The sequence below is a fragment of the Argopecten irradians genome, chromosome 6 (genome assembly GCF_041381155.1).
Source record: "Argopecten irradians isolate NY chromosome 6, Ai_NY, whole genome shotgun sequence".
NCBI classification, from domain to species: Eukaryota; Metazoa; Mollusca; class Bivalvia; order Pectinida; family Pectinidae; genus Argopecten; species Argopecten irradians.
The window spans coordinates 43,261,958-43,289,876 of record NC_091139.1 but is presented as its reverse complement, the minus strand read 5'-3'; the positions used below and the strand labels follow the sequence as shown (position 1 = coordinate 43,289,876).

General features: G+C 36.4%; 2 protein-coding genes across 4 annotated transcripts; one reads left to right on the top strand and one right to left on the bottom strand.

The window, feature by feature from the left end:
• Window positions 1–843: 843 nt before the first annotated feature.
• Window positions 844–18,604, bottom strand: LOC138325984 (tRNA:m(4)X modification enzyme TRM13 homolog). 3 transcript variants are annotated; one of them, XM_069272031.1, is made up of 13 exons: window positions 18,424–18,602; window positions 17,956–18,002; window positions 16,998–17,064; window positions 16,418–16,483; window positions 10,315–10,384; window positions 9,930–10,048; window positions 7,515–7,593; window positions 6,820–6,908; window positions 6,375–6,453; window positions 6,166–6,240; window positions 5,482–5,584; window positions 4,569–4,973; window positions 844–4,093 (listed from the first exon to the last, which is right to left on the bottom strand). In XM_069272031.1, the coding sequence occupies exons 1-13, from the start codon at window positions 18,553–18,555 to the stop codon at window positions 3,889–3,891; spliced, it is 1,536 nt and encodes a 511-aa protein (XP_069128132.1). In that variant the 5' UTR covers window positions 18,556–18,602; the 3' UTR covers window positions 844–3,888. The 3 variants fall into 3 exon arrangements, with proteins under 3 accessions (XP_069128132.1, XP_069128133.1, XP_069128134.1); XM_069272032.1 differs by having other exon boundaries at window positions 9,930–10,036; window positions 18,424–18,601; XM_069272033.1 differs by having other exon boundaries at window positions 3,897–4,070; window positions 18,424–18,604.
• Window positions 18,605–18,786: 182 nt separating this feature from the next.
• On the top strand, window positions 18,787–27,079 carry LOC138325985 (UV excision repair protein RAD23 homolog A-like). Its single transcript, XM_069272034.1, has 9 exons — window positions 18,787–18,952; window positions 20,265–20,346; window positions 21,130–21,212; window positions 21,551–21,690; window positions 23,277–23,517; window positions 23,961–24,093; window positions 25,062–25,192; window positions 25,816–25,995; window positions 26,266–27,079. The coding sequence occupies exons 1-9, from the start codon at window positions 18,887–18,889 to the stop codon at window positions 26,389–26,391; spliced, it is 1,182 nt and encodes a 393-aa protein (XP_069128135.1). The 5' UTR covers window positions 18,787–18,886; the 3' UTR covers window positions 26,392–27,079.
• Window positions 27,080–27,919: the final 840 nt, after the last annotated feature.

Genomic DNA, 27,919 nt, shown 5'->3' with positions numbered 1-27,919 from the left:
GGTGAATAATTTATCTCATCCAGCCATGATTTATTTCAATTCATGATTCAGTTTTATTGAGATTATCTTCAGTTGAAAACTTTAAACAAATTTGTTTAGGATAAGGTTTTTGTAGTTCCAATTATTTTGTAGATGATATGAGCCTTTGGTGTTCTAATTCCTGTGTTTGATTATCCATCACTTCTTTTGTTATCCTGTCTTTGTATATTACCAGGTTATCTGCTATAGCAGGGAAGGTATGGATTGTGACGTCATTACTTGGTGTGCATAAATTACCTTGTTTGCTCTAAAAATAATGACGTTATGCTTACATACAGGGTGTCCCAAAAAACATGTCCCGAGTTTAACGCTTTATAAAAATGTTTTGATAGACGGAGGAATTTGATCTATTTACCATGAGAAAGGTAGTGATCTGCTTTGTACAACGATATATAACAACCCGGACAAATACCTTTTTGTTAATACATGCATGTACCTATATTGAAAATTGATTGAGCGAAAGTCATATTTCGCTAATTTTGCGATTTGTTCAGAAAATCAATAACTTTCATTAAAAGATTGGGCGCAAGGTGTCCACCCTTCTTTTCGATGATATGATGAATTCTGTCTTTAAAATTACTCACCACCTCACAATTCTGTTATTCTACTTCCTGGAGATGGACTGCATACATGGGTGACATTTTCATAACATTTCATTTACTTAAGTAGGGGATTTTCCAACCGCATTGTAGAGTTCAATATCTTCAGTCTGAATCTTCATGCTGCTAGAAAGTCACCAAATGTGACATCATTGATGATGTCATCATTTCTATTATGACGTAATCACAAAAAATTATGATGTAATATGTACATTTGTACCCAATTAAGTTAAATTTGGATACTCCTGCTTTTTAAATCATTTTGAATTTCCATAAAAAGTTCAGTATTGTGAAAGTTATTACCTATCAAAGTTGGGACATGTTTTTGGGACACCCTGTACACATGCCGTCACAATCAATACTTCCCGGAAAAGGGCAAGTAACTCTAGCAAGCAGTAACAGAATATGTGTGCTTCCTCCATGTTTGCTCAGAGAGGTACATTGGAGCATTAGCTTCCTATATCTATATCATGACATATTCCTGGAGATACCAGAACAAATATCTTGCCTTCATTAAGTGGAGATAATTAAATATGATTATTTTGTATTTGTTATTGAGCTGTACCGATGACCATCTTCATCATTTTAAGGCTTGTTATCTTCATGCTAATGAAGTAATATCAACAGTTACTATAGATTCAAGTTACATCTCATATTGAATTTCCTCCTTCCCGATATATTTATCCTTGTATGTAAGTTTGTGTAACTAATAAACTGACATTCAGTTTTAATTTTTGTTCTGTTTGTGATATTATTTTAAACATTCAATATAAATACTAAAGCGGTTTGTTTGCCTTACTCATCTAAAGTTCATGTTTATTTCAAAGTGTAGAAGACAAAACTGGGATTATAATTATAGGGAGTATTACATTTACATAGACATTGTGTACGTAGTACATGTAAATGTATTGTATCCAAAGAATCATTAAAATGTATGCAAAGTTGTATGCTCTTGTTTTCTATTTTATTTACTTGTCGGTAGTGTGTTGTAATAACAAACCTCTGTGGACCAAAGAAATGTCTTTGTTATACTGTAGACCACTTTATGTTTGTGAGAGAGCTCTAACACAAATTCAAACATTCTGTTACTAATTGTTATATGTATATATAAATGCATTATAATTGTCAGTAAGAGCACTTGGCCGTGAATTTATGTACTGGGGGGTTTCACTAATATGTTGAAAATAAAGAAGATGCGAAACATGTTATACGCAATAATAAAGTTGTTTGCAGTAACTATGTATATGTATTAAAACTATATTCCTCCTAAAAATGGGTGGTATCTTCTCTTTTCAGAAAGACTTCATATTATACCACGTCACTGTCAAACTTTTGTCACAGTGTTATTACAGCGCCGTTACAACAAGTGTTCCTGTTTACATTCATTCACTCGATAGACACGTTGGCTGGTAGCTGATCTAGTAGGCTGGTAACTGATGCAGTAGATTAGATTTTAGGTGGCATGTAACGAAGGCATTGATTGGCTGAAGCATCAGCAGCCCGACTGATTGCCCCCTGACTGATAACATTGAGAAGTAGGCGGAGCCAGCAGATCTTTGATGTTCGTACCCGACTCTGTTGTACAATGTGTTTGATCACGTTGTGCACTATTTAATTTTTTACAATGGATACATTCAATCACGGTATTAAAAATTCGTAATTGTTTTGTTTCACTTATTAAGCAAATGTTTTGAGGATGTTTTGTTCAAAAATTATTGGCCATTTCTCTCGACTTCGGGGAGTAGTCATACTGTAGCGAAATCTTATGTATCTACCACCGTTCCAATGGATCAAACTTTTCATCATGTTTATTAATGTGTTGGGTTTAGATCTATTGTATCCATTCTAATGTTACATGTAATGTCACAGCCGAATCTAACGTTAGCTACTGTTGTACCTTCTGACGGACTTTTCCGCTGCAAGGTCCGTTTGGTGTGGAAAAACAAATCAGGTACGGCTGACAATAGATTATGTCTTATCAGAATATATTCCGATCAAACACGGTTTTGATACATACCTGGATGTTACATGTATTAGGGGATGTTATTCTAGTAGACTTTGAGTTTGTATGCATTGCCTAAATATTATAATTTAATTTGATTCTTATTCGAGGTAATGTTCTCGGATGTTGGCGCATGCGCGGCGGTAGTTTACAAGAGATTGATTTTAGCAGAGACACTAAATTCAAATGCATCTTTCTGATTAAATACTGGTGACAAAGTTAAAAAAAAATCTACGCCTACAGCTGGAATAGCATCCCCTACTAACATCCAGGTATGTGTCAAAGCCGTATTTTATCGGAATATATTTTGACAAGACACGATGGTCAGTTGTACATTGTACCCGATTTGGTTTCACACACCTTGCGGTAAAGATACATGTATTATTAGTCAGAAGCAGGTGATTTCTTTTCCGTACAATTTCTGATAGACTTTTCCGCTAAAACAGTAGCTCTTTCCATACGTACTTCACTGATTAGCGCTGATTTAGAGTCTCTACATGAGGTAATTAAATGTATTTGTGTAACCTTTTTACATTATGAAGCTTACGATGCCGATCATTTTATGTAGTAATCAACGACAGACATTTCCAACTATTTTAGCTCCGCCCCTACATTGAAGGGACAGCCAATGAGAGCCGTGCTTACACAGCTTATTGAATGTCGTTGGCAAACTGACTAGCTACCATGCAACCTGACTAGCTACCAATCAAGCGAACCACCTACTAGACTGACCGTCACACGTACGCTTATTGTAACGGCGCTGTAAAAGGCTGTCATGGCTAGGTGACTTTAACAAATATCAAAGAAGTTAATATTGAGAATTCTTTAATGAGAGATTTCTTTGTACTTTCTGGAACCAGTCATAAGGAAGTAATAACTTTAGATATTTACACTAGATACATTCACACTTAAAAGCACATTTTGTTTTAATAAACCATAAAATTATATTACTATTTACATATAGAATGACTGATGATCATATCAGCAGTGACTGGTACTTGATCAGCTCTAATGTGGCCCAAAATCCTCACTAAACGTCAGTTGCTATGGTAAACGTTGTCAGTACTACTGTAGATGAATGTTAGTATTATAGTGACCTAGGATCAGCTGAGGTGATCACTACTATAATGACATCAAATCTAAAGCTGAAAATCTGTATGAAGTTTCCCCAGGATCTACTGTTTTACACTGCAGTGGTTGAGCAATGTCTGATAGCTGGTCGGTGCTGCTGTGATTGATAACCAAGTGCTATGACTGCCCACAGGTATTTAGCTGATTGTGAGGCAGTGCTATGATGGCCACATTTTCAGGAGTAAGTCTTTCATCGATGTAGACCACCAATTTTGAATCCATATCATGTTCCCGCATATACTGGACCCGGCCGAAGTCGATAAGTCGTTTACACTGTCTCCCGATCTTTTCTCTGGCTTCTGTTGGCAGAGACAGGTCATTTCTATAACAAAGATAAAGATCATGAAAATCAAGACAGCTGAAAACATTTCATCATCTGTCCCTTAAATTTTATAATAAACTCTGGTGAGTTCTACACGAGTTACCCAGTGAGGGCTCAATTCTACAACAGTTAGACAAAAAAAAAATATGTCTGTTTAGGGTTACATTGGCAAAAAAAAAGGGTCGGTAGGTCGGGACTTTTTTGTTTTGTTTTAGTGTCCGAGATCAAAATCCTGACTTATAATTTTTTTCATAGGAAAAAAATTAAGGTCGGGGTAAAAAAATTAGGGTTGGTTGGGTAAGTTGGGTAACCCTAAACAGACATTTTTTTTGGGGCCTTTCTGGTTTTTTAAAGAGCTCATTTTTACAAAAGTGACTTGGTGAGAGCTCAATTCTACAAAATTTACCTGGTGAGTTCTACATAATTCATCTGGTGAGTTCGACAAAGGTTACCTGGTGAGTTCTACATAATTTACCTGGTGAGAGCAGGTTCTGATTGATGTTCATCCTCCGCCTCATCACTCTGGCTGACTAGATCTCTATTATCTTCCAACACTGTCTCTGCACGGTCTGTACAACTAGCCTCACTTTGAGGAGAGGAAACTTCACCACGGGTTGAACCTTCACTGCTGCCTCCATCAGAAGTTTGTAACACTGGAGAAATGCTATCTATATTTGATGATGATTTTATTTCTTTGTTCATTTGTTCAATAGTAGTCCAGCCTTTCCATGTAGCTGCTGTCCAACTGCTCAGCTTACACATCAAAGTAAAGTCTCGAGAGGAAAACCCACATGTCTTCATAAACGATTTGCCTACATACGTCTCCCAGGTACAGCGATGGTGGCAGCACAGAGCTATGGTCAGACCAGCAAACAGGGAGCTGGAACATAGAAATATTTATAACACAGTCTAGGTAATCGACAGTCTACTGCTGATTTGCAGGCCATAGGGAATCACGACAATTAAACACCACAAAAATGCTTCAAACACATGTGCAGATACAGCAGAACCATATGCAAGTCTAAATCACTACATTAAATTGCTGTGAAAATGCATTAATTAGGCTTGAATCGCAAAATTAAGTCAATGCAAAAATAGGATTAGTTCAGAATATTAGTTACAAGTACTTTTTAGGAGGAAGGGGTTTCATGTGATATTACTGAGTTATCTGCTCTTGTGGGAAGGTATTGATGTCATTGATGTCATTTGTTGCAAGCAAGAGGAAATGATGTAATTTTCATATCCAAATTAATTAGGTAACAATCAATACCTACCCACAAGGGCAGATAACTCTGTAATTTGTAGAGATGGAGTATCATATGCTCTTTGACAGAAAATGAAGAATATACAGGACCAGAGATATGCATCACTCGATCCTGATGTTATACCTGGTGTTGGGTTTGGAGCGTTTACATGCTGGTTCATTTCCTCTAGCCGTCTCTATGGAGTCGTCAGTAGTCAAGGTATTTGTCACACATCGCACCGCTAGATCTGATGCAATGATAAATAATCTTAAATATTACAACAGTTACAAAGAAGCTCCTTATTACCACCATAATTATGTATAATCCATGTATATAGATATCATTACAACTATTTCAGTTACAGCCAATACAACAACCACAGTAATAAGGAGTCCTGACACTGAGCCGCCATCAATCTCTGGGTTGTAGGTTAGAAATCCATTCAGGCAGTTGTCAGTGACTTTTCTCCAGGTACTCTGGCTTATCTATACCTCTAAAATCTATCATGTCCTTAAATGACATTGACAGTTGATACTGTAAAACACTTAATTTTCATGCATACAATTCTGCATCTTTTTTATTTTTGTGGATAAGCTTAATCATAAGAGGTCTTACTGAAAATCGACAATCAAGCATTCAAATATTAATTATTCTTGAAGCATTTGAATTTGAATGATCTTTGAACTTACACCAAAAACCAAATGTATCTTGTGGAAAAATGTGGTTAACAGTACACTTGCATCCATTATATAAAGAATATGGTATTTTTGGGAATCTTATTTACTGTGATCTCATTTTTCTTGTTTTTATACATGTAACGTAACTTACCGGTGGCGCCCCCACATAGGTGTTTTCCTACAGCAACTACCGGGCGCTTGTTGTCATGTATACTGGGCACCTTCCCTTCAACAAATTGATTTTATTTCATTACACAATGTGATAAAACTGTTCTAGAAATATAACATTTTGGGAAAATACTGAAATCGGAGGACATAAAAAAACAAATTCATAATAGCAATAAGTGTTGAATATCTTACCTAGGTGAAGGTTGGCAATATCAATCCTAATCCGCTCAAATCTAGGACCACTCTCACCCCATTTGTGTTGGTTTTCTGCCTGTAAACCATTGTGATAATATTGCTACCAGGGTCATATACAGATTGATATCCAATTATAGTTGTATTTATCTATCAACCTTTTAGTAGATCAATAACTGCTTAGGGTCATATTAAGCCTTTTCTTCTGTACAATATATAGAGAAGTGAAATTCACATCAATTAGTATTTACCAGTAACAGGTACCAATTAAATTCACACATAAATCAAATACCTATCGCAATATAAAATGTATATTGTCATATTAAAATGATCATAATACATTACAGTACTTTCTCAACAGTGACAACATCCATTTTTATAACATCGATTAACCTATAACATTGAGACTGAAATGAATAAGTGACCTTGACAATGTTGTACTGACCTTGTACCGAACATGACCCCTGTCCACCAACAAAAAGGCTGTGTCGTTACATTTATCTGAAGCTTTCTGGATCCAATGGGATAACATACCTAAAGTTATACAATAAAATCAACAATCAAAACAAAGCCATTAAAATCAACAATTAAAACAAAGCCATTAAAATCAACAATTACAACAAAGCCATTAAAATCAACAATTAAAACAAAGCCATTAAAATCAACAATTAAAACAAAGCCATTAAAATCAATAATCAAAACAAAGCCATTAAAATCAACAATTAAAACAAAGCCATTAAAATCAACAATTAAAACAAAGCCATTAAAATCAACAATTAAAACAAAGCCATTAAAATCAATAATCAAAACAAAGCCATTAAAATCAATAATTAAACAAAGCCATTAAAATCAATAATCAAAACAAAGCCATTAAAATCAACAATTAAAACAAAGCCATTAAAATCAACAATTAAAACAAAGCCATTAAAATCAACAATTACAACAAAGCCATTAAAATCAACAATTAAAACAAAGCCATTAAAATCAACAATTACAACAAAGCCATTAAAATTAAGTAATTGAATATTCAGTATGAACATATATGTTAATTTGTAGATCAATTAAAACCAAAACTTTAAGAATTAACTGAGTCAGATACAATGATAAGACAATGTACCATTAATAATAAAGATCATTTACCCTTTCCAGCACCAAGTTCTACATAACACATCTTATCCTTAAGAAGATCCATTTTCCCTAGATGTCCAATAAGTGATGCCTAAAGGACAAAGCAAATGTAGTAGAATGTATAGTCAAGTAGCAGGAGCAGTCCCTGTTGATTTTGTTTCACGAAAGCAAAAAAGAACTTTTTGGGAATAGAAGTAAAATGGTGCTATTTAATAATAACTCTGGCAGTCATTATCAATGACCTGAGATTATTCTTGCAATACATTTTTGCCCATTGGACCTCTCGAAATTCTCAAAATTCTGTGTCCTCCCCACTCCCCCCTTAAAATAATTGAACACATCCGTTTCATAAAAAGAGCAACAGTATTACCATTATATATATATACAATTGTCCTGTCATCTAGAGCAACAGTATTACCATAATATATAGATATGCAATTGTCCTGTCATCTAGAGCAACAGTATTACCATTATATATATACAAGAGGCCTAGAGGGTCTGTATCGCTCACCTGGTTTTTTGTTAGTAATTATCACAAGACTCTGACAATTAGAAAAATAAGCAAAATTGACTCCCAAAGTTTAATTTTGAATCACAACCATACAGTGATGCTATTGATACCATACAAATATGCTATCCAATACATAGGTTCAGAGACAAAGTAATTTATATGAAAGTAGTAGCCTAATTGACCTTTTTGACCTCGCATCTATTGCCGTCTAAGGCCCCGGGGGTCAGCCCTATCATTTGTACAATTTCAAATCCCAACCCTATAAGGATGCTACCATTGCATTATAAGTGCTCTTCCATTCTTAGTTGCAGAGAAGAAGTCGTTTATATGGAAATAGCTAAATTAACCCCTTTTGACCCCACCCTTCAGGCCCCCGGGGGTCAGCCCTATCATTTGCACAATTTGGAATCCCCACCCTATAAGGATGTAACCATTGCATTATGAGCGTAATCCCATGTTAAGTTGCAGAGAAATAGCCAAATTGACCCCTTCTGACCCCGCCCCTCAAGTCCCCGGGGGGTCAGCCCTATCATTTGCACAATTTTGAATCCCCACACTATAAGGATGCTACCATTGTATTATGGGTGCTATACCATGCTTAGTTTCAGAGAAGAAGTCGTTTATATGGAAATAGCCAAATTGGCCCCTTTTGACCCCGCCCCTCAGGCCCCCGGGGGGTCAGCCCCATCATTTGCACAATTTGGAATCCCCACCCTATAAGGATGCTACCATTGCATTATGGGTGCTATACCACGCTTAGTTGCAGAGAAGAAGTCATTTATATGGAAAAAGCCAAATTGACCCCTTTTGACCCCGCCCCTCAAGCCCCCGGGGGGGGGGGGGGGGGGGGGGGGTCAGCCCTATCATTTGCACAATTTTGAATCCCCACCCTATAAGGATGCTATCATTACATTATGGGTGCCATACCATGCTTGGTTTCAGAGAAGAAGTCGTTTATATGGAAATAGCCAAATTGACCCCTTTTGACCCCGCCCCTCAGGCCCCCCAGGGGTCAGCCCCATCATTTGTACAATTTTGAATCCCCACCCTATAACGATACTACCATTGCATTATGAGTGCTATCTCTTGCTTAGTTTCAGAGAAGAAGTCGTTTTTATGGAAATAGCCAAATTGACCCCATTTGACCCCGCCCTCAGGCCCCCGGGGGGTCAGCCCCATCATTTGTACACTTTTGAATCCCCACCCTATAAGGATGCTACCATTGCATTATGGGTGCTATCCCATGCTTGGTTTCAGAGAAGAAGTCGTTTATATGGAAATAGCCAAATTGACCCCTTTTGGCCCCGCCCTTCAGGCCCCCGGGGGGTCAGCCCCATCATTTGTACAATTTTCAGTTAGTAGCCCATAAGGATGCTACCAGTCAAATTTTGTTGAAATCCGACCAGCGGTTATGGAGAAGAAGTCGATTGTTGACAGACGCCAGACGCTGGACGCCGGACGCTGCGGTATCCCATAAGCTCACCTCGGTCCTTCGGACCAGGTAAGCTAACAATTGTCCTGTCATCTAGAGCAACAGTATTACCATTATATATATATATATATAATTGTCCTGTCATCTAGAGCAACAGTATTACCATTATATATATATATATATATATATATATACACACAATTGTCCTGTCATCTAAAGCAACAGTATTACCATCATATATATATATATACAATTGTCCTGTCATCTAGAGCAACAGTATTACCATTATATATATACAATTGTCCTGTCATCTAGAGCAACAGTATTACCATTATATATATACAATTGTCCTGTCATCTAGAGCAACAGTATTACCATTATATACAAAGTTCTACATACAATGATAAAACCCTTCTATAACATTATTTATATTGTAACTCTAAGTTTTTAATAAGATATCTATTACATACAACTGTAGACTTACCTGTTGCTTTCTGTGCCTAAGAGCTGGTATTCTGAAATTGTCATTGGCCAACTCTTCCTGCAAACTTTCATGATCTAGGATCTCTGTTGGAATGGCTTCAACATATTCTGGAAAAATCCCTGAGTTTATCTTATTCATGACATTGATGATAAGTAAATATAACATTTATATCAATATTTCTTGAGTTTTAATTACCAAGTGTGTACTATCAAAAAATGGTTAATACTGGTAATATTCTGTAACTAGCCCTCTCTAGTAGAATGCTTTAGTGACATGAACTGGTAAGGTACTGGCGGTAGGTCAGGGCTCCAGAGTATTGATAAGAAATAGAACTCAAGCAATCTTCTGACAATCTTTACCAAAACATGACATTGTAAACACTTACCTTGATATTTCTGGTTCACTCTATCAATCAGACTAAGTAGCTCAGACAAAGGAACATCTGCCCAGGGAATCTGATCAAACACCCAACAAAAATATTATTAGATGGTTTATGACGTCAAATGTATTTAGAATACTACCATTCCTAACAAGTCATGCCTATGCATTATATTCCCCCAAAAGGCTGTTTATACTGTGATTTCTGAATTAACAATATTGACAGGGAACACAAGGCCTGGATTGACAATGTGGTGTACACTTTGACAGGGAACACACCACCTATAATGACAATGTGGTACATACTTTGACAGAGAACACATGGCCTATAATGACAATGTGGTACATACTTTGATAGGAACCACATGGCCTATAATGACAATGTGGTCCACACTTTAACACGGAACACAAGGCCTGGATTCACAATGTGGTCCACACTTTGACAGAAAACACATGGCCTATAAAATGACAATGTGGTCCACACTTTGACAGAGAACACATGGCCTATAATGACAATGTGGTCCACACTTTAACACGGAACACAAGGCCTGGATTCACAATGTGGTCCACACTTTGACAGAAAACACATGGCCTATAAAATGACAATGTGGTCCACACTTTGACAGAGAACACATGGCCTATAATGACAATGTGGTACACACTTTGACAGAGAACACATGGCCTATAATGACAATGTGGTCCACACTTTGACAGGAAACACATGGCCTATAATGACAATGTGGTCCACACTTTGACAACTTTGGAAACACAAGGCCTGAATTCACAATGTGGTCCACACTTTGACAGGAAACACACAGTCTATAATGACAATGTGGTCCACACTTTGACAGGAAACACACAGTCTATAATGACAATGTGGTCCACACTTTGACAGGAAACACACAGTCTATAATGACAATATGGTCCACACTTTGACAGGAAACACACAGTCTATAATGACAATGTGGTACACACTTTGATAGGGAACATATGGCCTATAATGACAATGTCGTCCACACTTTGACAGAGAACACATGGCCTATAAAGACAATGTGATCCACATTTTGAAAGAGAACACACGTCCTATAATGAAAATAAGGTCTGAACTTTGACAGGGAACACATGGCCTGGATTCACAATGTGGTCCACACTTTGACAGGAAACACACAGTCTATAATGACAATGTGGTACACACTTTGACAAGAAACACAAGGCCTGGATTCACAATGTGGTATACACTTTGACATGGAACACATCGCCTGTAAGGACAATGTGGTCCATACTTTGACAGGGAACACAAGGCCTGGATTCACAATGTGGTCCACACTTTGACAGGGAACATATGGCCTATAATGACAATGTGGTACACACTTTGACAAGAAACACAAGGCCTGGATTCACAATGTGGTATACACTTTGACGGGAAACACATGGCCTATAATGACAATGTGGTCCATACTTTGACAGGGAACACAAGGACTGGATTCACAATGTGGTATACACTTTGACGGGAAACACACAGTCTATAATGACAATGTGGTCCATACTTTGATAGGAACCACATGGCCTATAATGACAATGTGGTACACACTTTGACAGTGAACGCAAGGCCTGGATTCACAATGTGGTCCACACTTTGACAGGGAACACAAGGCCTGGATTCACAATGTGGTCCACACTTTGACAGGGAACACAAGGACTGGATTCACAATGTGGTCCACACTTTGACAGGGAACACATGGCCTATAATGACAATGTGGTCCACACTTTGACAGGGAACACATGGCCTATAATGACAATGTGGTCCACACTTTGACAGGAAACACAAGGCCTGGATTCACAATGTGGTATACACTTTGACATAGAACACATGGCCTATAATGACAATGTGGTCCACACTTTGACATGGAACACATGTCCTATAATGACAATGTGGTCCATACTTTGATAGGAAACACATGGCCTATAATGACAATGTGGTCCACACTTTGACAAGAAACACAAGGCCTGTATTCACAATGTGGTATACACTTTGACAGAGAACACATGGCCTATAATGACAATGTGGTGTACACTTTGACAGGAAACACACAGCCTAGAATGACAATGTGGTACACACTTTGACATGGAACACATCGCCTGTAAGGACAATGTGGTCCATACTTTGACAGGGAACACAAGGCCTATATTGACAATGTGGTCCACACTTTGACAGGGAACACAAGGACTGGATTCACAATGTGGTCCACACTTTGACAGAGAACACATGGCCTATAATGACAATGTGGTACACACTTTGACAGAGAACACATGGCCTATAATGAAAATGTGGTACACACTTTGACAGGAAACACAAGGCCTGGATTCACAATGTGGTCCACACTTTGATAGGGAACATATGGCCTATAATGACAATGTCGTCCACACTTTGACAGAGAACACATGGCCTATAAAGACAATGTGATCCACATTTTGAAAGAGAACACACGTCCTATAATGAAAATGTGGTCCACACTTTGACAGAGAACACATGGCCTATAATGACAATGTGGTACACACTTTGACAGGGAACACAAGGCCTGGATTCACAATGTGGTCCACACTTTGACAGGAAACACACAGTCTATAATGACAATGTGGTACACACTTTGACAAGAAACACAAGTCCTGGATTCACACATGTGGTCCACACTTTGACAGGAAACACACAGTCTATAATGACAATGTGGTACACACTTTGACAAGAAACACAAGGCCTGGATTCACAATGTGGTGTACACTTTGACAGGGAAAACACGGTCTATAATGACAATGTGGTACACACTTTGACATGGAACACACGGCCTATAATGACAATGTTGTACACACTTTGACAGGGAACACAAGGCCTGGATTCACAATGTGGTCCACACTTTGACAGGGAATACAAGGCCTGGATTCACAATGTGGTATACACTTTGACGGGAAACACATGGCCTATAATGACAATGTGGTCCATACTTTGATAGGAACCACATGGCCTATAATGACAATGTGGTCCACACTTTGACAGTGAACACAAGGCCTGGATTCACAATGTGGTCCACACTTTGACAGGGAACACATGGCCTATAATGACAATGTGGTCCATACTTTGATAGGAACCACATGGCCTATAATGACAATGTGGTACACACTTTGACAGTGAACGCAAGGCCTGGATTCACAATGTGGTCCACACTTTGACAGGGAACACAAGGCCAGGATTCACAATGTGGTCCACACTTTGACAGGGAACACAAGGACTGGATTCACAATGTGGTCAACACTTTGACAGGGAACACATGGCCTATAATGACAATGTGGTCCACACTTTGACAGGAAACACAAGGCCTGGATTCACAATGTGGTATACACTTTGACATAGAACACATGGCCTATAATGACAATGTTGTCCACACTTTGACATGGAACACATGGCCTATAATGACAATGTGGTCCATACTTTGATAGGAAACACATGGCCTATAATGACAATGTGGTCCACACTTTGACAAGAAACACAAGGCCTGTATTCACAATGTGGTATACACTTTGACAGAGAACACATGGCCTATAATGACAATGTGGTGTACACTTTGACAGGAAACACACAGTCTATAATGACAATATGGTCCACACTTTGACAGGAAACACACAGTCTATAATGACAATGTGGTACACACTTTGACAGGAAACACACAGTCTATAATGACAATGTGGTACACACTTTGACAGGAAACACACAGTCTATAATGACAATGTTGTACACACTTTGATAGGGAACATATGGCCTAAAATGACAATGTCGTCCACACTTTGACAGAGAACACATGGCCTATAAAGACAATGTGATCCACATTTTGAAAGAGAACACACGTCCTATAATGAAAATAAGGTCTGAACTTTGACAGGGAACACATGGCCTGGATTCACAATGTGGTCCACACTTTGACAGGAAACACACAGTCTATAATGACAATGTGGTACACACTTTGACAAGAAACACAAGACCTGGATTCACAATGTGGTCCACACTTTGACAGGAAACACATGGCCTATAATGACAATGTGGTCCATACTTTGACAGGGAACACAAGGACTGGATTCACAATGTGGTGTACACTTTGACAGGGAAAACACGGTCTATAATGACAATGTGGTACACACTTTGACATGGAACACACGGCCTATAATGACAATGTTGTACACACTTTGACAGGGAACACAAGGCCTGGATTCACAATGTGGTCCACACTTTGACAGGGAATACAAGGCCTGGATTCACAATGTGGTATACACTTTGAAAGGGAAAACACAGCCTTTAATGACAATGTTGTCCACACTTTGACATGGAACACATGGCCTATAATGACAATGTGGTCCATACTTTGACAAGAAACACAAGGCCTGGATTCACAATGTGGTATACACTTTGACGGGAAACACATGGCCTATAATGACAATGTGGTCCATACTTTGATAGGAACCACATGGCCTATAATGACAATGTGGTACACACTTTGACAGTGAACGCAAGGCCTGGATTCACAATGTGAACGCAAGGCCTGGATTCACAATGTGGTCCACACTTTGACAGGGAACACAAGGCCAGGATTCACAATGTGGTCCACACTTTGACAGGGAACACAAGGACTGAATTCACAATGTGGTCAACACTTTGACATAGAACACATGGCCTATAATGACAATGTTGTCCACACTTTGACATGGAACACATGGCCTATAATGACAATGTGGTCCATACTTTGATAGGAAACACATGGCCTATAATGACAATGTGGTCCACACTTTGACAAGAAACACAAGGCCTGTATTCACAATGTGGTATACACTTTGACAGAGAACACATGGCCTATAATGACAATGTGGTGTACACTTTGACAGGAAACACACAGCCTAGAATGACAATGTCGTCACCACTTTGACATGGAACACATCGCCTGTAAGGACAATGTGGTCCATACTTTGACAGGGAACACATGGCCTATAATGACAATGTGGTACACACTTTGACAGGAAACACAAGGCCTATATTGACAATGTGGTCCACACTTTGACAGGGAACACAAAGCCTGGATTCACAATGTGGTCCACACTTTGACAGGGAACACAAGGACTGGATTCACAATGTGGTCCACACTTTGACAGGGAACACATGGCCTATAATGACAATGTGGTCCACACTTTGATAGGAAACACAAGGCCTGGATTCACAATGTGGTATACACTTTGACAGAGAACACATGGCCTATAATGACAATGTGGTCCATACTTTGGTAGGAAACACATGGCCTATAATGACAATGTGGTGTACACTTTGACAGGGAACACAAGGCCTAGAATGACAATGTTGTCCACACTTTGACATGGAACACACGGCCTATAATGACAATATGGTCCACACTTTGACATGGAACACACGGCCTATAATGACAATGTGGTCCACACTTTGATAGGAAACACAAGGCCTGGATTCACAATGTGGTATACACTTTGACAGGGAACACAGGGCCTGGAATGACAATGTGCGTGGTGTACACTTGGTCAGGTAACACACAGCCTAGAACGGCAATGTGGTGTACACTTTTACAGGGAAGACAAGGCATGGATTTGCAATGGGTTGTACACTTTTAAAGGGAACACAGAGGTCTGAATTGACAATGTGGTGTAAACTTTGACAGGGAACACACGGCCTAGAATGACAATGTCGTCCACACTTTGACATGGAACACATGGCCTGGATTGACAATGTTAACTGGGAACACAAGGCTTGGATTGACATTATGGTACAGTACACACTCACGTGAAAAAGGCTCTGGGTTCTGTCCCCAGGCTTAGACTGATGGCTGTCTAGTGATATTAAGATGTTAAGCAATATCAAACCCAACCTAACAATGTGGTATATATGACTGAAGACAAGGCATTGGATTGACCATGTGGTATTAGACTATTAGAAAACACTATTGTAGACATATATCATAGTATGGCAGAACCAAACTTTGAGACAAAAACTCTTTTATATGATTCGATAGCACATAAAAATAAAGATAATGAATGAAATGAGATACCTTTCTTGTTTCTTCATCAAGATCTGAAGAATCTGCCCCTGAATTAATGCCATCAACATGGAAGACCTTTAAGTAAAATGACGAATTAACATATAGTTCTTAGTTAAAAAATTCAAAACATTGATGAAAAAAAAGACAAAATATTATCAGGTAACTTATCTTTAACGTAACTTATATGTGTATCAGTATGGCATCTGTTTACATTTTTTGGGGGTCATAAGAAATTTTCTACCTCATTAAGGTTCCTCATTAAGGTTAAATCATTGCACTTTTGTCACAATATTCTTAGTTTTAATATTTGCTTTGATATCTAATTACCTGAGAAAGAGACCAAGAGGGTTGTTTGAAATTTTATTCCAACAAATATGATGTCATTTTTCAGATGTAACTTTTTTAAAAGGTTGCTGTGCCCATAAATCTCTTCATGCTGCTGCATTTGTATGTTTCAAGTGGAATAAATGCCTGCCTTAACTTCTGTGATATGTCTAATAAATTTAATGCATACTTTATATGATGAAATTAACATTTAGAACATACAGTTATAATTTGGATATTAATAAGATCTACAGTCAATACTTACAGGTATTTCACTTTGTTGTTTTCTGCATTTCTTGAGATGCTTGTTCAGCTGATCCTCATAACAAGTACTTTAATACAAACGATATTTCTTATATTACCTGTCATCAATACTTAACTACATTATATAATTTGACATTTAAAATTTAAGTCAAAGTTTTCACTTGTGATAGATCATATATATATTATCAATGAAATGATTTATATCACTCTATGTATTTACTTTAGTCTCTGAATATTTTGCAAAATTAATATTACACATAGTATTACTCCAAAATAATGTTTTAGTTATAATAGTTTGGAAGAAGAAGAAAAAATGAAATTGGAGTAACAGCTTATTACTTCAACAATGTTAAGAGGTTTAGCATGATGAGACAATTTGCAAACATTATATTTTTCTGTCTAACAAGTTTGCCTATCAGAGTATTTCTCAATGTCATAATAATATGATAACAGAAACATATATTAGAGAGATTGGCAACTCCGCCATTTTAACAATCAGCAGACGCATCTCTGTATGTGCTTAGGAGTTTTTTGATAAACTCATAAATAGTGAGATACAGCAGAATAACTTTGATATATTATAAAAGTTCAGTAATTTTCAAATGGTTTGAGTATGATTTTGGAAAGAAAAAAAATAATATTTTAACATATACATTAATAAAACAAAATGCAATTCCTGTTTTGAATGTCTGATTTTGAAAAACCAGGTAAAATTCCTTATTTTCATGCTTTCAAAAATCATATTAAATCACAACTTTGTGTTGATGCAAAAATATAATGTTAAATACACTTAAAAGAAGTTAGCCAAGGGAAATGCCTATAAACCGAAGGTCCCTCTGCCTGTCAGCAAAGACAAAGAAGGAGTTTCCAATCTCTATGTATATATGTTTCTGGTGATAATAACAATCCTTTGAGTCCAACTCGTAATTAGATCAAGAAGAAATCTTACAGAAACTTACTGTTTTGAATTTAGTGGACACTTAACTCTCTTTCTACCAGTATCAATCTGTAACATACATAGACACGAGTAGCCAGCATCATTAGTATCACTAACTTCACATGACTAACTTGTGAAATTTTATTTTTTAAATAACTGTATGGATTTATGATAGTCCACTAAACCTGCCTATATTATTAGGCTTTTTTATTTATTTATTTTTTTTACCTCAGCTCGCGGTACCTCTTAATTTTTTTAAAGCCTAATAATATATGACTGAATGACAATAAAATCTGTAACAGACTTTTATTTTTTATTTCGACAATGTGATGAACCATGAAACCCATCTAAAAGATACACATGAAGAACAATATGTATAATATGATATCTAACATGTTGATTCAATGTCATCTAACTCCTGATCAGATACATATAGTTAGTGAAAATGAAAGTAGGATTAGTCTGGCATTGAAAGTGCGAATAGTCTTACACCGAGCAATCCAGCGTGTTCTGCACAATATCTCTGACCTTGGTTTGGCCTGAATCTACAATATCTTGCTTTTCTCTCGATAAAGAATGCACAACTTCCCTCAGGAACGTCTGCTTTTTCTATTTTTGACATTTTTCATCACGACCACGTGTGGAACCGGAAATAAACATGGGGTTACCGATCAGCGCAGCAACGGTGTCCCCCTCATTCAACTGGCGTTTAAAATAATATAAATTTTAATTCTTCAATATTGAAATTTTTTATCATCCAATCAATATAAAGCAAAACAAATGCTGATAGCATTTGCTTAATTACAGCGTAAAATCCTCAGAAAAATATAGTTAAATAACATTTACTGCGGCGTGTGACGTCACATTAATGGCGACTGGTACTACGCTGCTTTGTCGGGAATAATTTACTCAATTTGTTTTATCGTCTACTAGCAGTACTGTAATTTCGAATCATGTTGATTACGGTAAAAACTCTCCAACAGCAAAGCTTCAAAGTTGAAGTGGACCCAGAAGAGTTGGTATGTGTATACTTATGCTTAAAATCTAAAACTAATTTTTTTGTGGTGTCATCTTGAAAAACATGGATGAGACACCGGCCGTCTGGTCTGGCGTTATTTTCATTTCTTTATTTCTTGGGTGTAGTATAGGGATATTTTTCAATACCGTTATTTCAAAATTAATTATTTAGCTGCAAGCAGTTTATATGCTATGTCGCTTCTAAGTGTATTTATCTGTTTATGTCTATCAAAACTGTTTTGGTTTTGATATTCATCTTTCATATTTGCATCATCATCATTCATCGCCATGTTTCCGTTTAAGGAAAAAGCTAAGCATTGTGTATTATTTTTTTAATATAACACATCAATTATGACTATTTGATTGATAATTTTAAGCAAGGGTGGAAAGGTACCCAAAAGCTAAATGTTAATATTGTTATTTCTTTAGATATATCTGCTATTGATCAACATAAACATTATCTTGCCTGTTGCGAGTATTAAGAAACATTTTTTTAGATACTAACTTTAGGGATTGAAAGAATATAGATTAATACTGTATGCCAATTCATTTAATTAATCACTTATTCAGAAACTATTATAATTATAACTTGGCCCTGAATCTAATTCTCAAAGTGTATGTATCATATGTGATGATCCAATGTTGTATCAGCTGATCATAGACTATAGACAGCATTACACATCTATATATGTTTCTTTGAGATTTACCAAAACCTCATGTCACAGACACTCTTGAGACATAAAACCTTCCTACCAAGTTTCTCCGGAATACAGGATAACATAAGATTTGATTAATAGCTATGTAGTCACATATTTTTTCTAAATGTGGACTAAAGTGAAGTACACAATCATATACATATATATCTGATGAAGATGTTTATGTAACAGACTAACATGTACAGTTACGTGTAGGCTTACACACTAGGTTGAAAATATCAGCTTTTCCTATAATCATCAGTGTGTTTAATTTGATGCTAGCTGATGCATGGTAAAGAGAAGTAGCTCTTAACTGAAACTGCACAAAAAGAAGGCATGATGGCCAATTTTATCAACGGGAATTTAACAGAATTTAGAATGCAATACTATTGCAAATTGTAGTCAGCAAACTAAAAGCTGAAATAATACTTGATTATAAGTACAAATCAGTAATAGTGTTTTCACCAGTAGCAATATAATGAAAAGTGTAAGTTTTCTTATATATATATATCTTTAGATCTGCGTGTCCTGATAATTTGTAATCATGTTATCAATTTTAATTCTTCATTTTTTTGTTTCAGTTAGAAATTTGATGTTTATGTTTAATTCATTCATATAGGTTAAGGTCCTAAAAGAAAAAATAGAAGCAGAGAAAGGCAAAGAGGGATTTCCTGCAAGTGGACAGAAACTTATTTATGCAGGTATGTTAATAAAATCTACTTCTTTTATACTAATTTCAAAGAAATGTCAAGTGAAAAATACAGCTTTTCCCTGGTAATTTCAGTGCTAACTTCATTTTCAAAATTCTGTAGTTAATAAAACTATTAGGGCTGGGTGTACGTATTGGAAGGTCTAAAACGATACAATACATATTGACAATACACTGTAACAATATTGACCATACAGTGGACCTCTTTTTCAAATTCAGTTGACCAATGTGTTTTGAATATTATGACAATGAAAGACACTTTTGATAAACATTTTATAACCAGGAAAAAATCTACCAAACATTTCATTCGGTTTATCATCTGTGTTAATTAATTTATGTCAATTTGTATTCTTAGTTATGAAAAGGCATTTCTAATCCATCTAGGTGACACAGATGCCTTAAACACTTCCTATTGATTGAAATGCTCTTACTTGAATGATGTTTTGGAATAAATTTTGTTTGGAATTTCCTATTTCTATAAAAAAAAAAACCAGTAGGGTGAGATGTAAAACGATACAGCGATATACAGCATGTTTACATATCGATATTCGATACACTGGTGACAACCGATACATATCGGTATATCAATATATTGATCAAGCCCTAAAAAATAATAGTAGTAAAGGTTCCAATACATATGTATATTAAAGTTAAAATAATAAAGACACAATTTTTCATTGCTTACCTGAACTTGTAGTTTTTAATTGCATTTCAGCAAGGATCAGATGTGTTATTAATACTTGCAATTGGTTGACCTTATTTTTGCAATTTACAGGAAAAATTTTGGAAGATGACAAAAAAGTTGCAGATTATAAAATAGATGCAGAGAAAAGTTTTTTGGTCGTTATGGTTACAAAGGTAAGAACTCCGTTATTGTTGGTCATTGTCCTCAGGGAAACTTATGTAACAGACTTAATTATATAAATATGTCCAAGGTCTAACTAAATGTAATCTAAACAAACCTGTTTTTGTGCATTAAATTTTTTGAGCAGTTTATCTCTAAAGATATCAGGTTTTTCTCCAACAAAACATGGCACACCCTTAGATGAGTAGCTGTAGGGGTCTGCTGTAGGACATTAAACCAAAACCTAGGCTGCAGAAAATGCAGTTTATGCAATTGGAATTTAGTAGAATGCTATCTTAGATGAATTCAGATTACCACATGATCCATAAATTTTATATAAATGTTTTGTCAGCCAAAAGCAGCAGCAGCACCTGCCCCCAAACCAGCGGAGACAGCGCCTCCCCCAGCACAAGTAGTAGAAGCCACACCCCCAGCACCACCCGCAGAACAACCAAAGCAAGAGCCAGAGAAAATGGACGACAAACCAACCAGGTAAGGTCATCAGAAAAAAGTCTGGAAACAAAACAAAATTATCATTTATTTTTCACTGTTAGGGTGGTATCATCCATACATCCAGAGTGGAAAATCAAAAGTGTTCAAATGGTAGGATTGACCTCCTAAGGTTATTGAACAGACAACATGCAATAGTATGTGTATTATTAGAGTCAGAAGACAGGTGAAGTTGAATCCTATACAGTCAAACCTGCTCTAACAACCGCCTGTATATAACGACCGCCTGCCTATAATGACTGGTTTTTAGACTCCCCATGCATTTTTACTATATAGTGGCACTCTGCATAATGACCACCTGTCTAATGTGGCTAGCGACCGGTCATTTTAGCCCTGTCAAAGTTGTCTAACGACCGGTCGCTGAGATCGACTTTTCGAGTACCGAGTACAGTGTGTGTGTAGTAGCGTCCCTTTGACCTACTTCCGGTAATTAACTTCCTAAGTAAGCAAATAGCAGCCATTACTGAAGCCCAAGCTATGAATTGTTTATACAGGACTGTATGGTTTATAACCTAGCGGTCGTAACATTTGAGGTACAAATATGTTAGCCGACTTGAAGATAGAAGTTTTAACGACCGTTTAGGCCTATCAAAGACTGAAATTATGTTTGGTCGCGAACGCCATGTGCATGAAAAGATCACTCAAAGCGTGATTTTGATGCCATAACTCGGATGATACGGTAAGCAAAATAAAACATGCCGATTTATTCAATGTGTTCCGTTATCCATTGTCGATATTTAGCATTGTAATAATACTAAGAAATGACCTGTACTTAACCTTTTTCAAATTAGGCCTATAAATTTACATTCGATTTCTTCACGATTATAGAGTCAGTGGGATTATCGCCCTATGTAACCCGGGTATTCTCGATGTGTTTATCAATAAAATACGGTCCCACTACTTAGTAGAAACGCTACTGAAAGTTAATATGTGTACCTACATTGTGATTTTAATAGTTTTGAAGCTATATATTGTGCGAAAACGCCTCCAAATCTATCTTTCATGTCCCAAGATTAATCTGTCAAAACTGGTTACACAGCAACATTACATACGACTTGCCAGCGAAAAAGTGTTGTACAAAATATTACACGCATACGTTGTGGGAAATTAATCTTGCACAGATAATTTCAGGCCATGTCAAGTCAGTAATTAGGTAATTGTTATGTTTATAGCTGAAAAAATCTACAACTAGTGTGTATCAAAACGAGTTGATTTTGTTATGATCGAAATTCCGATTGCATTTGAAGGCCCCATCCAAACAATAAAAAGTAAAATGAACACAAATTACAGAAAAATATTGATACAATTACTTCTTAAATAATGCATGGTAATATATATATAGATATCCAATAGCAGGTCTGTTTTGCTTTAAAGAAATCTGTTTTATTTACTGGCTCGCTGGTTGGCAGAAAGCCCCAACCTGTCTATAAAGGCAACCTGTCTATAGTGACCGTTTTTCTTTCTCCCCTTCAGTGGTCGTTATAGACAGGTTTGACTGTACCCTGTTTCAATTAAGTCCTCCTATGTTGAATGATACAGATTATACAGATTCCTTGTTTCAATTTCAGTCCTCCTCCTGCTACGGCTACCCCCACCACGACAGCATCAGCTACAGAAGGCACAGCCAGTACCACAGACAGTAGCACAGCCACAGCCTCTGTGTCAGCCGAAAGTACACTAGTGACAGGACAAGCTTATGAAAACATGGTGGCGGAGATAATTGGTATGGGCTTCGAGAGGGAACGGGTAGTGCAAGCGTTGAGAACCAGTTTTAATAATCCTGACAGAGCTGTGGAATATCTGCTTACAGTAAGTGCATGCGCAGTCGACCATCCTTTAAGACACCTTTGATGTCTTAACTTTAAATTTATAGGAGAAGAAGTTATAAAGCTAAACATATCTTCATTGTTATGGTCATGGATATTGCTGATATTTGATGTTGTTTTCCTGTAAAAAGATGAATAACATTTCACTCAAATCCCAGACTTGTTTGTGAATACCAGTATATCGTGTAGTGAGTAGAGTTAGCCTCCAATTGTAATGCTTTTACTTTTATGTAGTTTAAGTTAGATAATATTATGTTGAACTACTGTTCTTGTTTTGAGTCATTCATTAATGCTGGTATTGTTTGCTAGTATGAATATGCTTGTTTTCTTCATCAAAACACATGGTGTGGCTGCCAAGATACCACACTGAAGCTTTAGTTTTAGAAATGGCCTTACTTCAATCTGAGCCTTTTACTGTCCTTGTAGGGTATTCCTGATTTCCCCGCGGAGCCTCCAGCACCAGTTCCTCCATCTTCAGCACAGTCAGCCCCAGCTACAGCTCCGGCACCAGGCACGACGTCGTCGGGCAACGTCACGGCAAACCCAACACCACAAGGAGGTAGGTACCTCATTCTATATACTCAAGGGAACTACCCAGAAAAGAAACATCTACTTTACTCTCTCGAGCATCATTCAGAAGAGGAGAAATACAATGAATCAATATATCTGCTATAACATTAAGAGCTATTTTAGTTATGATGGTCACCCACAAGCAAAGAACTACGTTTTGTAAAAGGGCTCACCACCAACAGAAGTACAAGGTGGAATAGAACCAAATTTGTTTCAATCATAATGAAATTTCTCTCCGCAGGAGTGCTTTTAAAGATGATTCTGCATCTGTATAAATCTGTTTAAAGATGCTCCATCGCCAACAGAGCATAAACGATACGCATCATTTGAACAAAAACTGATTTATAATTGTGTTTATATGTGTCTTATTAAGAACAAAAATATATATATGATAATTTATTTTGCTTTTAATGCATGCACAATTAGTACTTAATTCCATATAGGGCATAGTCCGATAGGATTTTTTCGGGATAGATTAAATTATTTTTTAATTTTATCCTGAATTAAATAAGAAGATCAAACTTTTTCAATGGTGGTAATGTTGTAAAATAAGTAACTTTTGTAACTGAATAAAAAATCCTAAGTTGTCTGTTCCTGTTTTTTGATAGAGAAAAAATACCATTCGTCGGTGGTGAAACATCTTTTGAAGTTAAAGAGTAGGCATTAAAAATCTTAAGCAAAAGATGTCACTATTGTTATTTCATAAATCAAGTTATGGAAACCAAATTAAATGACAGTAATGAATATTTAGGGAGTCTGGAGATTTCCCCCAGATTTGCCATTCCTATTAAATCATTAATTTATCTTGAACCTTGTCCATATTGAATGCAAATTGTAAGTTCATAAAGCCATAAGTAGCAAGTAGATTTTCCAATCTAGTTGACTTTGTTATTTGGAAGTACATTGTACTTGTGTTTTGAATAGATTTATAAATGATATTGTGTTTGATCCTTACAGAAGAAGATACCTTGGCATTCCTTAGAACCCAACCTCAGTTTAATCACATGCGAAGGCTAATTCATCAAAATCCTTCTCTTCTTCCTCAACTATTACAACAAATAGGGCAATCAAATCCACAGTTATTACAGGTAAGACTTCAAATCCACAGTTATTACAGGTAAGACTTCAAATCCACAGTTATTACAGGTAAGACTTCAAATCCACAGTTATTACAAGTAAGACTTCAAATGCACAATTATTAATATAACAAATCAAGATCTAAATTAATGCATGTATGAATTTAAAAAAAATCACTGTATACTTAATTTATTATAGTTTTAATAAATGATTCCTACTTATAATATCATACATTTAAAGTACACCTAATGTTAACTAAGTATAAAAAACTGAATATGGAACATGGTATTTCCTAATTAGAGGAAGAATATAATGCAAATTTTGACTGGTTCGCCCGTTGTCAGTATAATGTGACCGGGTGGAGTGTGTTGCTTGGTGTCTTCGGCGGCATGCTTCAGTGATATAGCACTATAAAAAGGGCAACAGTTCCACTATACAAGAAGACACAACATGAATATACCGCAGTCTCCCAAAAACACGCACCCCGCACAACATACATGCAACACACCGCATACATGGGAGGCCGTCCTTACATGACCATAGCTGTTAATAGGACGTAAATTAATCAAACAAACAAACAAAGTATGAAAATAATTTTTTAAAAGATATGACAAATAAAAACCTTTCATTGCAGCTTATTAGCAGGAATCAAGAACGATTTATTGAGATGTTAAATGAACCTGTCGGTGAGGAGGAACAGCAAGCAGAAGGGGGTGGTGTAATTCCAGGCGTTCAAGCAGGGGCACCCGGGGCCAATCCCATGGGGCAGGGATATGTACAGGTCACACCACAGGAAAAGGAAGCAATAGAAAGAGTAAGTAATTGATAAGAAATTATTTGTAGGGGTAAGTGAGATGGGATGCATCTCAGCCAGATTTTAGCCAGTTTTGTTGCGGATGACAACGAATGACTGAAATTTTTAAACTTGATTCATTAGTAAGTAATCGTCTTCAGTGTGGCCGGGCCTTAATATATGAAGATAATTCTTTGAGAAAAGGAAAAACACAATAAGTTGAATCAACATACCCTTTGTTATATGAAGTTAAATACATCTTTGATACCTGTATTTTGTTTGTATTTGCAGTTAAAAGCATTGGGTTTCGGTGAAGGAATGTGTATTCAAGCCTATTTCGCTTGTGAGAAAAATGAAGAATTAGCTGCCAATTTCCTATTGTCCCAAAATTTTGATGATGATGATCAACAGAGCTGATTCACCTAAAGACTTAATATGTTTCGAGGATTTACAGAATGGATGTATCCAGCTTGTTACACACATTGGCATATTTTATCATTCTACCTACAGTGATGGAAGACAGCGGGTCGTACATCTGAATTGTGAGGTAGTGTGAGGAATCTGTGGGTGACACACAGGTTGTAGTGGACTCTATATCATGGTGACGTAGAGAGGGCCGCCCATGTGACATGTATGACAAATTGGGGGAGTTACGTGGTAGTAATTAAAATTCTGTGAACATTTGTCATCCCTTTAATTCACCAAATTGTCATGTATAAGCATCCATTCATCAAATGTAGCTGCATAGAATGCAAAATCATCAGTTTGCATTTAGAGTATATATCTGAGAGCATTTGAGTGATTCTTCATGTAATTTTAATGTGAATTTCTTTCTCTTCACATTGAATGTTTAAATGAAGTTATTATTTCTGATTTATGTGTATTTTCCCTCATTAAGCTGTTATGTGAAGTTAAAGCATGAATCACTTGCTATAAATAGTGTTTTTGTACATCCCTATTACCTCGTTTGAACTTTGACCAATGTCAGTTGGTGCAATTCTTTAATGATGAGGTAATTCTCCGTATGCTAGATGTATAAACTAGTGTACAGTTCATTCATGATATGTTTAAACTGTTCATGAAATAAAGCCAGATTTATAATTCACTTTTCATCCTTTCTGTTTTTGCATACATTGCTTAGATTATTTTTTTTACACATTAGCGGTTAAAATTGGTTTATGAAATATAAAAAAATCACCAATATTTGGCATAAACCAAAGAGACCGAAATTGTTTGATAATACAAATGATGTGCAAGTTCAAACAATTTCTGGTTCAAAAGCTATATATAATGAAAGTATTGCTATTTTACAGGCCATGAAACTTTGATTTGTAAACTAGAAGACTGGATATCCTGGCACAATAATATCATAAAATTTTAATTTACTGGAATTTTATCTACTAAAATAATGGAATATACATGGATTATCTTTAGTGTACAAATCAAATACATGTATACAAGAATATAGAGTCCACTTGAATTGGATGCCTGTGGTCAAAACTGACAAGTGTTTTGCTACTTTTAAGCTTGCTTCAAAGTGGATAAAAAGTCCAGTATTTACTGAATGAATCCTAACAAGGAATACAATGTAATGTCAAATGTAAATGTATATCGTAATAAATACAATCATTTGCCATTTGTGATAATACTTAATCTTATCAAAAAATTTGCTAACTTGTCCAAGTTGATTGACAATGTCTTTTTGTATATCATTACAGGTACCAGTAAATTACAGTTCCATAAAAAAATTGATATTAATCTGTTGATTGAATGAAACAATATGAAATGGTCTATATAGTGAAATTATAGTTGGACCTCTAAAACTGGGTTCCTTTGCTACAGTGTTTATTGGCTTACTTAGTAATGGTGAACAGAGTTTAAATATCAACTTGGAGGAGTTAACTATTTTTCTGATGACAGGAAAACTAAAAGTCCTTGAAATATA

Bases quoted from the DNA above. Each gene is read 5' to 3' on its own strand.
- LOC138325984 (XM_069272031.1), bottom strand. From the start codon at position 18,555: ATGTCAAAAATAGAAAAAGCAGACGTTCCTGAGGGAAGTTGTGCATTC. The intron at 16,484-16,997 runs GTAAGTATTGAC...TTTTACTTAAAG, and splicing joins AACAACAAAGTGAAATACCT to GTCTTCCATGTTGATGGCAT. The intron at 6,241-6,374 runs GTAAGATATTCA...AATTTGTTGAAG, and splicing joins TATTGCCAACCTTCACCTAG to GGAAGGTGCCCAGTATACAT.
- LOC138325985 (XM_069272034.1), top strand. From the start codon at position 18,887: ATGTTGATTACGGTAAAAACTCTCCAACAGCAAAGCTTCAAAGTTGAA. The intron at 18,953-20,264 runs GTATGTGTATAC...TCATTCATATAG, and splicing joins AAGTGGACCCAGAAGAGTTG to GTTAAGGTCCTAAAAGAAAA. The intron at 23,518-23,960 runs GTAAGTGCATGC...CTGTCCTTGTAG, and splicing joins CTGTGGAATATCTGCTTACA to GGTATTCCTGATTTCCCCGC.